Here is a 13,293-nt window from a genome sequence, read left to right on the forward strand (position 1 = left end):
AAGTTTTTAATTCCAAAACTTTAATTTAAAAGTGAGTAGCTATTTCACTTCATACAAACTTATATACATTTGTGAACATAGTATATTCTGAATACTTTATCTTAAACTTCAGAGACTGCTGGCATATACCTGAACATACCATGTGGAAACTCTACTTCAACTTAACACTGTTTCATTTCTTGGCCAAATAACTGATTTTTTAAAAGGGAGGAAAGGACTTATAAAAATGTAAACATTTGTACTATTTATCAAATAATAATCATCCTGAAAATCTATTTTTTAAAAAGTGATGAGATTTCTAAAACCTTGCTGCATTGCATACTGACATAGAGTAAATACAATAATAAAAATTCCATTAAAAAATCCAACCCAAATCAAATTATTCTTTACAGACACAAGCTATTAATTCTGCTTTTATTTATTACTAAGTCAGGACAAAGGTTGCTTCACAAATTGCAATTACTGAGATGCTGCTTGTTTATAAAAGGATGAGAGGGTGGGTATGGTACGACTGGAGAAAACACTTAATGGGAAGTTTTGAGGAAATGAGACTCACACAGAACTCAGGGGAACTTCAGATTGACTGCAGAATTCAGTAAGGAGATGCAAATGACCAGAGTTCAAAAGCATTTTGATTTTCACTTTGCTTTGGTTTAGACAGTCATTCTTCCTTGGAGTAGAAAAGGTACTGAAAACAAACTAGGTAAGTTTGACAAGAGATGGCAGAAGAGGAAACCAAATCGTCCAACTAAACATGTTTCTCAGACAATGTATAAGAACTATTGTACAACATTTGTCACTACTCCAGTTTAGAAATTTGCTGGTGATACCTGGCTTTGGAGCTAGAGGAGAATCGCATCTCAGCCGGCCTTGCTCCCAGGCCCACTGTTTCCATCCTTTATAAAGAAATCTTCCATCAGAATCATCGAATCCAATAACCATTACTCATTTGTCAAGAAGAAAACCTAGTACAAAAACATCTGTCTGTGCTATAAGCATGTAGGAAAGTTGGTATTTACTCCATGCTCTACTGGTATGTCCACCAGGGTGGAGGCTAGAAGTAAAACTTAAGAGCTGCCTTGCAGCGTCAAGTGATCTCAAAACCCACCGGCGATCAGTGTAGCAACACAGCTGATCAGAGAGGCACCAGAGTGAGAGAGACAAAGAACAAGAGCGGGCCAAAGGAAAACTCAGTCAGTTTCAAAGAAAACTTAAAAACACAAAATCAGGTTCTATACATACATACATACATACATTGGGTACTGGACATGAAGCATGTAGTAGCCGGGAAAGTCACTGGAGACAAAGACCTAGGGGAACAAACTGCAAACGGCTAAGTTTTTGCCTCTTTGAATTTTAAGCTTATTTCCACAAAATCTCAGGTGTTTTCCAAGGCTTTTTGTCCCCCAAGCTGAACAACAAACACTAAACCCCACTCCATGTCACCACATACCAGTGGTCAGCTGTCTGAACATCATCCATAACAAGATACATTGAGAGAAAAGCAGGGGATAAATAACCACATGCAGAGATGATCTCAAAGTCTCATACATTTCAACCTAAGAACTAATTAATAGCAAAACTGATTGACTTTCCATTTCTCTTTTCCTTTCCCTAACCAGCATTTTGCTAGTGGTGTTTGTGTACACTGAAACAGCAAGGCCCTATGGGAGATGAAGAGAGGAAGGGCACAGATAATCCATCAACTGAATAATCAGGCCTTGGTTTATACAGAGCCAACTATACATAGCATACACAAAAGCTTCTTTACACTCACTGGTAAGGATAAACATTTCGCTCCCAATTTAGAAAGCACTGATGCTTCAATACTCATTTATATGGATTAGTGATCTGGAATTTAGTTCAGGTTGTCAGTGGTGTTCCCACCTCTTTCCCCTCTCAATTATCATTTATTTCCACTTCAAAAAAAAAATTTAAAAACTTAAACCTTTTTAAAAAACAAAAAATATCAAAAACTTTTATACTAGAAAAGTATTACACTTTGGGACTGAGTAGGGCTACATTTACAAATTCTTTTATTGTGTGATCCCAAACCATATATAAATGAGATCCTGCTATTCAAATAACAGGGTGAGCTACGCCTTTACTTATAATGTAGTATTCCATTTACATTACAAAAAACCCCACTCAGATGCATGTAGTACACACCTCCAGCCACCACCCACACACACCCACCCACCCACACAGACTAGCATCCAATTTATATATACAACATAGGTACACAGACAAAATTCGATGCACATGTATTTGACTTGGGGAAGATTAGTAAATAGGTATTTCCCTTGCCTCAGCTCCTCCCTGCTTATGGTGGGGGGGGGGCGCGGAGAAGATGACAGACATGGCCTTTCAGGATATTAAAAAATAAGCAAAACAAAAATTTCTTTCCACCACACACAAATCTAGTTAAAATGAACAGACTGCTCCCAACACCTGAGGTAATCCTTCCACACAAGTGATGCTATGAATTAGAAGAAAAAAGTGATATTATAATAAATGCAAAGCAGTTAAACAGACAAGAAAACCCAAATTGATGACAGACCCAAGATACTTTGGGAAATACAGTATCCTCTTATGTAAGAGGATCCATGGACCATTTTAATCTCTGCCTCAAAACAGCCATGATTTTACTGCTCTGTCACGTATTTCATCAGGACCCAATACTTGTCTGCATATAAGCAGTCACTAAAGTCATATGTGTGGTGGAATTCTCATCCCCAAAGACCTAAATAATGAAATAGATTTCTATGATTCAGTGTTAACTGGATAGAAGCTTCAGAGCATACAATGGGGGCAGGGCAGGGGAGAGGGAGGGGTGTCTGTTCTGCTGACAACCAAAACTTGGGCCAAATTCTCTGTCTAGGTATTTACAAAAAATAAAACATGAAAAACTGCTGGTCCGTATTTCTTAAAAAGTCACTGTACAAAGCAAATAGCTGCACAAAGAGAACATGCCATGTTTCTCTTTTTAACCAAGGGTCTACAGTTACCAGGCAATAGTTTCCAGAGCACCAACTCATGCCACGCCATCATGCTTCTACTACACACAATGGACTACTGTTATTGGTGAAATTATCTGAAAGCAAATGTCCACACTTGTGTGGCTAACATATCACAGAAATAAGTTCAACCAAAAACACAAATTATCAAATTTCTTAAATTTTAACATAAGCTGATCAGCAACAGAGAAAAGACTTAAGGCAATAAGAGGCACCAGGGAGTGCTGCTCTGCTCTTTAAATCCCAAGTCCAGGCCTTCCACAAAGGAAAAATTCTCTTAGCAGCTACAGGAACTTCTTCTGAATTTGCTAGCTGTCAGATATTTCCTCCTCCTCCTCATCCTCATCTTCTTTTCTATCCACCTCAGAGGTGTCTGAAGACTCATGAAGCAGTACATATTCTCTGCTACTGAACCCAAATTTGAGCACATCCTTCTCCTTTAGTTCATAGTAACGCTGTGGCTCAATGCGCTGGTTGTTCAAGAAGGTCCCATTGCCTGAGCCAAGGTCGATGATATACGGCCTTACCCTTCGGCCAATTGTTCCATCAGCACGGGTGTATTCTACAAGCCTAGCAAAAGAAATCAGAACTTTAAATTAGTTCATGCAAAATCAGTGGACATATAGACCAGGCTCACTAACGTACGGCTGTCTTTTCCTAAGTAGACACATGACATGAACAATGTTATTACCAGCTCAAGTTAAAGTTCCCCCAAATAAAGAAATTAGAGTAGATATACGGGAAGAGGAAGTTGCTCATATACCTAAGTTGCAGGAAGAGTGCATAATGCCTATTGAAGAACTCTTACAGATCATAAAGACAAGGGATGGGAAAGTATAAATTGAAAAATCAAAGCAAACCCATTCATTAGTGCTGCTCAGAAGAAAAGGTCTCATGACATGGCTAGTGTGTGAAGAAAATTAAAGAAATATCTATGTGATTTTTCTTTCACCTACTGAGACCCACAGAAAACCAGGCTCCATTTAGCTCAGTGAAATCCACAAAGGCAATATGAGACACATGGGGTCTGATCACCCCAAAACAGGGTTTCAGTCCTACAAATGGAGGTACTCAGGTTATTCATATACATTTAAATTAAGTCAAAAGCTTGAGAAGGTAGTGTAATGTAGTGGAAAGAATAAGAGCACTGGACTTGGAAGTTCAAAGACCTGGATTTAAAAAGTCCTAATTCTGGCACTTACTAACTGTGGGACTGTAGGGAAGTCATTTAGTTTCTCAGAGCCTTGTCAGTTTCCTAATCTGAAAATGGGGATAAATAACAATACTTGCTCTACCCTCCCTCAGATGGCTGTGAAAAAAATTACTTTGTAAACTGCCAAGTGGTAAGGAAACATGGGCCAGCTTTGTTTTAAGAGCGACTGCAGAAATCGCTACATAGAGGCCCTGACTTACTGATTACCTTAAAGGTAACCAGTTGAAGTTTTACTAAGACTTACCGATACTGAAATACTGCATGCTGCTTTGAACAGGAGGGGTGGTCAATAGGAATATCTGCAATTCGCCGGTGTCGGCCCAGAAGATAAGCGCTTTGTCTGTGGATATACATGACAGGGAGCACCTCATCATTCTTAAAGGGGTAAAGGCGCCAGCGTTTCTTTGGGATCCGTGCTTCTGGAGGTTCACTATACTTTATCACCACACCCCGGAACATGTTGGTATCCTCAAGGAGTGCCCCTGACAGCTCAAAGCTGGGTTTCTCTTTATTTGGTGGGTCTTTTCCTTTACTGTGGCCACCAGCAGACTGCAGAACAATCTCCTGATTCTCATCACTGCTGCCACCCACATCTTTCTTCTGGCGACGCTCCCGTCGCCGAGAGTTATAAAACTCTCTTTCTGCTTCTTGTTCCTGTAGGTTCTGGGCATCTCGATTTCGCCCACCACCAGGCCTCTCACTGGCAGTCTTCCTCTGATTAGAATGACTATGGTGTCTGTCCCGGTCACCATTTCTCTCCCGCCTGTGTTCTTGTTCTGATTGCTCCCTGTGTTGCCTTTCATCTCTTTCTCTCCGGGGACGGCTTTCACTTTCACGTTCCTGAAATTCAAGGAACCATTCAAATGTAGACAGTTCCCAATTAATGAGGTTACTTTCCAAAGCTCATTTGCAGGTTCACTATTTGAAACCCAGAACACTTATCCCCATAGGAAAAAAAAGTCTTACGCCATATTTTTTCACAATTCGCTTCCCTTATAGGTACCTATAAAACAGAGGCTGCCTGTATTTCTATTTGGGATAAACCAAAAGTGATCAATGTATGTGTTAAAATTAGTCAGTATGAATATTAAATTTGGGCCACATTGTTCTGTCTCACATATATATTTGAGATTCATTCAGTTACCAGCTTTTTAGGAATTTGAGGAAGGAAGATGAGAAATTTCAAGATACTTGATATTTTTTTAAAGTTACATTCTGAAAGCCTGAGACTAACAGTAACATGCTGTTAAAGAAATGAGATATTAAAGAGTTGTACATTTAAGAATTAGATGATAGAGAGCTACAGCATGTAGACAGGGGTTCCACTCTGGGAAAGCTACAATCAGATGCCCAAAGATAATTTATTCTCCAAGTGGTAGAACCAATAGCTCATCACGGAACACTTGCCATGGGCCAGGGCTTCCCTACTCTTGTTCTGAACCTTAAAAATGATAGTATGTGCATTTATGTTCCAAGTTCTTCAAGTAACTAGTTCTTTTAATGAAAACTAGTCTATATCCTGCCCCTCTCTCTCCATAAAAGTAATGTTGTAACCTTGGGACTCACTTCCCAATTTAAGAGGAAAGCCCACATTCTGACACTAGTATGAAGAAATTCTTAGATTCAGAACTTGGGAAAGAGTCATGTCAATTGCAATTACCTGCTTCACCTTGACTACTGGATGGTGAGGACTACGGCTTCTCTTACTCCGAGGAGATCTGCTTCTTCTCCCACAGGACTTGTTTTTCCTTTTGGTTGGTGATCTTTAGAAAACACAGTACACAAAGGAATTGATGGCTAAGCTTTGAATCTCTACCTCAATTCCCCTCCCCAAAGAAAAAAGTTTTTGACATCTCCTACCTGGTCTGCTATGAGTTATCACTGGCTTGCTGAAGAATAAAACTTTGCAAGCATTCATAAATGGACACGAGGGGGAAAAAAAAGGACTATACTACTGCAAAAACTACCTTTAGATGAGGAGATCTAAATTATTGTCTTAGATCTGCCACTTAATGTATGATCATGGGTTATAATAATTCACGTTTCTACAGCAGTTTACAATTTACAAAATGATCTACCTCTTTGTGACAGCCCCATGAACCAAATAGTATGATTATCCCCACTTGGCAGATAAAACTGAGGCTCAAAAAGGCTTAGACAATGCTCACACAGCTAATAAGAGTCAAAGAATGCTGGAGCCAGGACTCTGAACAAAGATATTCTTATCCCAAACTCAGTGCTTTTCCCACTATATTATGCTGCTTCTTCCCCCCCCCCAAAAAAAGGGAGGTGGAACAGGGGTATAGGGACAGGACAGCAATCACATAGGGCTATGAAATATGAAACCCTGTGGCTTCATGGTACAGAAGATACTTTGCAATTAGCAAGTCCTTGCCTCTCTAGACTTTAATTTCCCCATCTCTAAGATTCAGTTAGACTAAATACCTGGATTAGAACCTGCCTCCAACTTCCTCTCTTTCCTTCAGATGTCACCTCTTCTATTAAGATCCTCCCTGATCACTATCAACCCGATCCCCTCATACACTGTGTCTTATTTCTTCTTTATAGCCTCATCTTTACTTAACTGAAATGAATCCTTCCAGCTTTAACTTCCAGGGAAGATTTTACTGGTAACCTTTACCTTACCCCATCCCCTCAGCCCCATTACTCTGCTTTACTGAAATCTCCAATGCTTCCTCCAGAGATGAATGTGATCTTGAGTGACCCAAGACTATGCCTGAAGTAATTTGGCACGGCTTCAAGTTCAGCACTGGTGATAAGGCTGTGTCTGTTGCTTCAAGACCAGTCTAGATAAATTTGAAGAGGCTCATTGCTAGAAGGTTGGCCAAGTGATTGACCACAACAGTTCATAAAAACCATCTATTAAATTGTAGAGGAATGTTTCAATTTGTATTAAAAGAAGAGGTAACTCATACTAAAGAAATCACAGAATCTTAAACACATGAACAAAATATTGGGGGGAAGGGTATAGGGTAGTAGTGAAAGGGCTATAAAGTTAAAAAGCAATAGAGATCCTTCAAGAGGCGTAATATCTTGTTTGTAAGTATTGGGGGCAGAGGAACAGCACAACAGATTACAGTTACATTGTACAGTTTACAAATTCCTATCCTTACAATAACCCTATAAAATTAATTAAATCCAACAATGCCTAGTTCCATATTCTGGGACAAAAAATAATGGCAGTAAATAATGATAAAAGTAATCACTCACATACAGATAGCCCTTTAGGCTTACAAAGCCCTTAGGTACATTATCTCAATTCACCCACAAAATAATTCTCTAATATAATGAATATGGCAGCTAGGTGTCAAAGTAGATAGAATATCAGGCCTGGGTTCAGGAAGGCTCATCTTCCTAAATTCAAATCTGGCCTCAGACACTCACTAGCTGTGTGGCCCTGGGCAAATCACTTAACCGTGTTTGCCTCCGTTTCCTCATCTGTAAAACGAATTGGAGAAGGAAATGGCAAACCACTCCAGTATCTTTGGCAAGAAAACCCCAAATGGGGGTCAAAGCCTCCAACATAACTGAACAACAAAAACATAATTTATGCAAGCATTCTTACTTTTATTTTACAAATAAGAAAACTGAGAGCCAGAAAAAGAAATCACCTTAGCCAATATCAGAAGGCTAATAAGTGGCAGGGCCAGAATTACAAGCCAGGTCTCATTGGCCAGGGCTCTTTCTACTACACCACAGCTACCTCTCTAAGGAGAATAAATCTGCTCAGGAACAGCTACAAGTAAGACCGATGGGGATGGGATCTGAACCCCTAAAAGGAAAAGACCACGTCTTTGGGATCTGCTCCCCACCCACACACAAAGGAAAAGCCCCTGAACTTTCTCAGTCTCCGGCGTTTGCCTGAGGCACCGGGCACAATCCTTTTAACTGTTTCACTACGGCTCTGACCTTCAATTCTGTTACCTCTAAGCCAGCCCTTCATAGTCGGTGGCCTCAGGACCACCGCAGGCTATTTCCTACCCTTAATCCTATCTAGACCCCTTCTCGGGGTACCTTCCAGTCACCCCAAGTTATTGAGCCCTCCTTGATCACATCCAGATCTTCCCACAGCCTTTCTGTATATGAGTCCATCTCACCCCCATTAAATTACCCAGATTCTTAAAAATCTGGCCAACAGTGCAGACTCACTAGGAATTTCGCCCGCCCAACCGGTGTTTTAATAAACTTTGTCTCTGACTGAAAGAAGGCTTGAATCGAATTCTTTCGAGGCAGGACCCGCGCCTTTTGCCCTTAAATTTCGGGGGCTCCCAGCACCCCTAGACCGCAACAAGACCAAAGGCATAGGAAAGGTCCTATAAAGAACCATAAAAGTTTGCGGACAGTTGAGAAAGAGCGTAAGAAAAGACTTCCTAGAAGGGACAGGACTGGGGCCGGACTAGGAAAAGGGAAAAGGATGGATCTCGGGCAGAAGAGCCGGAGTAACCAGAACGCTGGACGTCTGGACAAAGGCTCGGGGTCATCAGATCGGGAGGCTGGAGTGGGCCAAGGAGGCTGACCCAGCAGGGGCACCCAAGGTGGGGGGGAGGGACAACCATCACAGGCGGAAGCCTGAACACCAGCGTCACTCCAGAGCTGGTTGAGAAGGCACGAGGAAGGGCAACAGGGACCGGCTGAGGGAGCAAGGACGGAGTGAGGGCCAGTGAGGCACGCCCGAGTCTGAAGGGCAGGAGGAAATGGGCTCGTACCTGCTGCAGCTGCCGGCGCGGTCGCCCGAGGCACGAGCGCCGCGGGCTCGCGGGGCCGGGGCCGAGGCAGGAGACGGCAGCGGGGCCTCTTCCTCCGGCACCGGGCTCGGACTTCCCGAGGAGCCGCGCCGGGCCCGCGACCGCGGCCGGTGAGAGCGGGACGCGGGGGTCGGGCTGCGCCGCTCCTGCTTCACCAGAGACAGATCCGGCACCAGCACGTCGTTCCCCGCCGCTTCCCCCGGCTCGTCCTCGTCCTCCCGCCGCCGCCGGCGCCGCCGCCGCTGCCTCCGCTCCCGCTCGGGCTTCGCCTCCTTCATCCTCGCGGCCCGGGCCAGTCGGCTCCTCTGCGACGGCCCGAGCCCTCACCCCGCCGCTTCCGCTTCCGGGGCAGCTTCCACTCTTCTTCCGACGGCCAAACGGAAGTCGGGCCCCGGGAGGACTTCGGGTCACGTCGTGTTGGCGCCCCCTGATGGGCGCTGCTGGAAGCGGCGCGGCTCTTGGAAGAGGTGAGAGAAGTCCCGGTGAGTCTCGGGGACAGGCTTACAGGTGAACACAGGCACCTGAAAACCAAGAACCTTAAAAAAAAAAAGTTCCGTTGGCCCGCCCCCACCTACTGTCTCTCACCACGCCCACCCAGCCTTTTCCCCGGGCAACAGCTGGGACTCATTCGGCCTTCCCAGAAGACCCTCATCGGATGCTCACAACAGCCCTGCAGAGTAGGCGCTGTTACTGCCCCCATTTTCCAGATGAGGAAACGGAACCAGGCAAAGGGGAAGTGAACTGCTCAGGTTCAACCAGCCAGTAAGTGTCTGAGGTCGTGTCTGAAGTCGGATTTGATGTCGGGTTTGAACTCGGGTCTTCCCCTGATTCCGGGTCCAGCCTTCTGGGCCACCTAGCTGCTCACTGTCACGCAGCTAAGGTTGGAGGAGTTAGGATTCGAACCCTGCTGTTCTTGTTCAAAGCCCCTTGCTGTCTCCCCTATACCAGACTGTATCGTTGTCATTATCTTATTATTGCTAGAAAAAGGGAAGAGCCGGTGGAGGAGGGGATGAGGAGATGGGGTAGTGAGTAGGATCATAATTTGTAGAACTTTCTCCCCAACAGAATGCAAGCTCTTAGAGGGCAGAGGCATTTTTTTTTAAACCAGTGCTAACACAGGGCCTGGTTCAGTAGTAGGTGTTTAATAAATACTAGGAAGGAAAGAAGAAAGGAAGGGAGAGAAGAGAGACAGGAGGGAAAAAAGGAAAGAAGGAGGGAGAGAGGGAAAGAGGGAGGAAGGAAGACTAGAAAGAAGGAAGAAGAAAGGAAGAAGGAGGCTTAGGGACAATTTAGTCCAATCCCTTTATCTTACAGAACAGAAAGGATATGCGGGGAGGCTGAGTGACTGAGGCCACACACCATAAGGAGCAGAGTCAGAATCCATACTCAGGTTGGTTGGTCCACTGAACTCCAGTCCTTTGGTCTTTCCACTGGACCACAGATGTTTTCTTACTTAACATCCTTGGTTTAAACTCTGCTCTGTCTAGAGTAGACCCAAGAAACAACCTGTGCCATCTTCTTAGGGCATCCAGCATAAAGCTTCCTTATCTCCCTGGAGGGATTTTTGTCTTCACTTGTCACCATCTACCCTAGCATGTCTCCCATAGGAACTTTGGCTGCACCACAAATGACAAGGAATAACAGCATTTCTGTGAGTTGTAAAAGAGAAACAGGCTTCAGGAGGGGTTCAGGCTACAAGTGGAAGGCATGGATGAATAGCACAGGCTCCTGTGGGTGAAGCATGGCACCAGACTCATTCCATCATTACACGAGCATTTATTAAGCACTGATTGTGTGCAGAGGACTGGGCTTAGTGCTGCAGGAAGATCAAGAATTCTGGTAATAATAACTGGAAAAGCAACCTGGTGTAATAAAGGGCCAGCCTTGGAGTCAGGAAGATGGAATCTGACACAGAGCAGTTGTAGGATGCTGGGCAAGTCATTAAGGTTCTCATTGGCCCAAGGCAGATCCTTCTAAGTCTGTAGAAGTTACAGAAGGATTGCCTGTCTGAACCACTGGAAGTAGTTTTGCCACCAGGAATTCCCTATAAATGAAATTTCATGTCCAACAAATAAAACTCCAAAATAACAACAGAAAAAAAAATTCTCATTTGTGAATGAATGAGAAGTGTGACTTGTTCAGGGTTACACAGCAAATGCCTCAGGTATGTTTCAAACCCAGGCTTCTGCCCCCTGCAGCTCATTCCCAGTCCTCTAACAGGACAGAAGATGCTCACTGAGGTTTTTAACCTTTGTGTGTGTGTATTGTGTATATGTGAAGGACCCTTTTAATAGTCTAAATAAATCTTATGTTTTAAAATAATAATTCTCACTAGCTGTGTGACTCTGGGCAAGTCACTTAACCCCAATTGCCTCACCAAAAATAAATAAGTAATAGCTAGCATTTATGTGGTACTTTAAGGTTCACAAATTTGTTTTACAAGTATCTCATTTGATCCTCACCACAACCCTGGGAGACTATTATCCCCATTTTACAGATGAGGAAACTGAGTCGGACAGAGGTCACATGACTTGTCCACAGTTACACAGCTAGTAAGCGTCTGAATGAGGATTTGAACTCAGGTCTTTCTGACTCCAGGACCAGGACTCTATGCACTGCACCACCAGCTGCCTGAAATAAAACGCACAGGATCCGGGGCAGCTAGGTGGCGCAGTGGATAGAGCTCCAGCCTTGAAGTCAGGAGGACCTGAGTTCAAATCTGGTCTCAGGCACACAACACACAGCACGTACTAGCTATGTGACCCTGGGCAAGTCACTTAACCCCAGTTGCCCAGCAAAAAAAACAAAAACAAAAAACCACACAGGATTATAAAGAAAAACAGTTATACTAAAGTGCAGTTATCAAAATGTTAAATAAACAAGTTCACAGACCCAGGGTTAAGAACACCTACCTAATAATATAAAGGAGACTATGGTAATTAAGAGTTCTTATTTTTATAGCGCTTTAAGTTCTACAAAGCGCTTTTCTCAGCAGCATCCTATATGCCCCAGAAACAGAAGGTCTCTCGCCCAAGGCCACACAACTAAGTAACAGAAATGAAGTTCCATATGGTTGCTCCTGGGTGGGTGCCTAGTCCAGGATTCTTTTCAACACACCTGCACTAAGAACTCGGGGCTGGTAGGACGTTAGCCAATCCCACAGCTCTCCTATCGCCACGCCCTACTATGAGCCCCACCCCACCTCTAGCTCCGCCCCCCATTGGAGACAGCTGGGCACGAGTGGGGGGGGGCGGCCGTCGGTTTCCATGGTGACAGTAAACAAGGCTGCGGAGCCACTGCTGCAGCAGCAGCCACCATGATTCCCCCAGTTGACTCTCTCCTCAAGTATGACACTCCGGTGCTAGTGAGCCGGAACACCGAGAAGCGGAGCCCCAAGGTAGTACCCACGGCCGTAAATGGGAACTGCAGGGAGGGAGGGAGGAGAGGAAGAGAATGTGGAAGGGAAGAGGGAAAGAAAGAGGAAGATGGAAGAGAGAGTGGGAAGGGAAAGGATGAGGGAGGAAGATAAGGGGGAAGAGGGAGAGGGAGGATGGAAGAAATAGTGGGAGGAGTGAGGAGTGGGGTGGAAGTGGGAAGTGGAAAACAGAGGAGGGAAAAGACAGAAGAAGCATGAAGAGGAATGGGAAGGAGAAAGGAAGATGTGGTTGGGAGGAGGATAGAGTAACTAGCAAGAGAGAGGGTAGGGAAGAAGAATGAGAGGAAAAAAGACAGTGGGAGAAGCAAAGGGAGGGGGGAGACTATAGGAGGGAGGAGCAAAGAGGGAGGAAGAGAATGTGGAAGTTAGGAAGAAAGAGGAAGAATGAAAAGTGGGGAGGAAGTAAGTGGAAGGTAGGAGAAAAGTGGGCAAAAGGAGGAAATCACAGAAGTGGCTATAGAAGGGGAAAAGATGGTGGTAGGATGAGGAAAGAGAAAGATGAAGGTAGATATATGGGAGAGGGAAGGAGGAGAAGAGGGGTATCATGAGAAGAGAGATAGCAGAAGAAGATGAGAGGGTAGAAAGAGAGAAATAAGGGGAAGAAGGAAAGGAAAGGATACAGGAAAAGAACCAGGGCCATGGCTGCCCCAAGGCCAGTTCTGAGGGCCAGTTGTCTGAGCTTTTCTGTCACCTCCTTCCCAGGCCCGTCCCCTGAAGGTCAGCCCCCAGCAGCCGTTGGCTACAGGGCCAGTCCCACAGCCTCCCAAAACCAAGGCCACCCCTTCTACTTCTGCTACCCCAGACCCCACCAAGCAGGCTGAAGAGATCCTGAACTCCATCTTGCCCCCCAGGTAAAAAGAT

The 13,293-nt window shown here is 44.4% G+C and overlaps 2 protein-coding genes across 3 annotated transcripts in view; one reads left to right on the forward strand and one right to left on the reverse strand.

Moving 5' to 3' along the window:
- Positions 1–9,353, reverse strand: SNIP1 (Smad nuclear interacting protein 1). The gene is made up of 4 exons (XM_020983630.2): positions 8,958–9,353; positions 5,891–5,993; positions 4,475–5,070; positions 1–3,587 (listed from the first exon to the last, which is right to left on the reverse strand). Exons 1-4 carry the CDS (start codon positions 9,272–9,274, stop codon positions 3,326–3,328), a joined length of 1,278 nt encoding a protein of 425 aa, XP_020839289.1. The 5' UTR covers positions 9,275–9,353; the 3' UTR covers positions 1–3,325.
- DNALI1 (dynein axonemal light intermediate chain 1) overlaps positions 9,336–13,293 on the forward strand; it is a 23,854-nt gene continuing 19,896 nt past the window's right edge. Inside the window, exons 1-2 of one of the 2 annotated variants that reach the window (XM_020983631.2) lie at positions 11,977–12,393; positions 13,135–13,283. In XM_020983631.2, the coding sequence (XP_020839290.1) occupies positions 12,313–12,393; positions 13,135–13,283 (230 nt within the window). In that variant the 5' untranslated portion in view covers positions 11,977–12,312. Of the gene's footprint in view, positions 9,759–11,976; positions 12,394–13,134; positions 13,284–13,293 lie in introns of those variants that run through there. The other variant, XM_020983633.2, reaches the window with a different exon arrangement.

This window comes from Phascolarctos cinereus, unplaced genomic scaffold (assembly GCF_003287225.1).
Source record: "Phascolarctos cinereus isolate Bilbo 61053 unplaced genomic scaffold, phaCin_HiC Scaffold_726;HRSCAF=1367, whole genome shotgun sequence".
Taxonomy (NCBI): Eukaryota; Metazoa; Chordata; class Mammalia; order Diprotodontia; family Phascolarctidae; genus Phascolarctos; species Phascolarctos cinereus.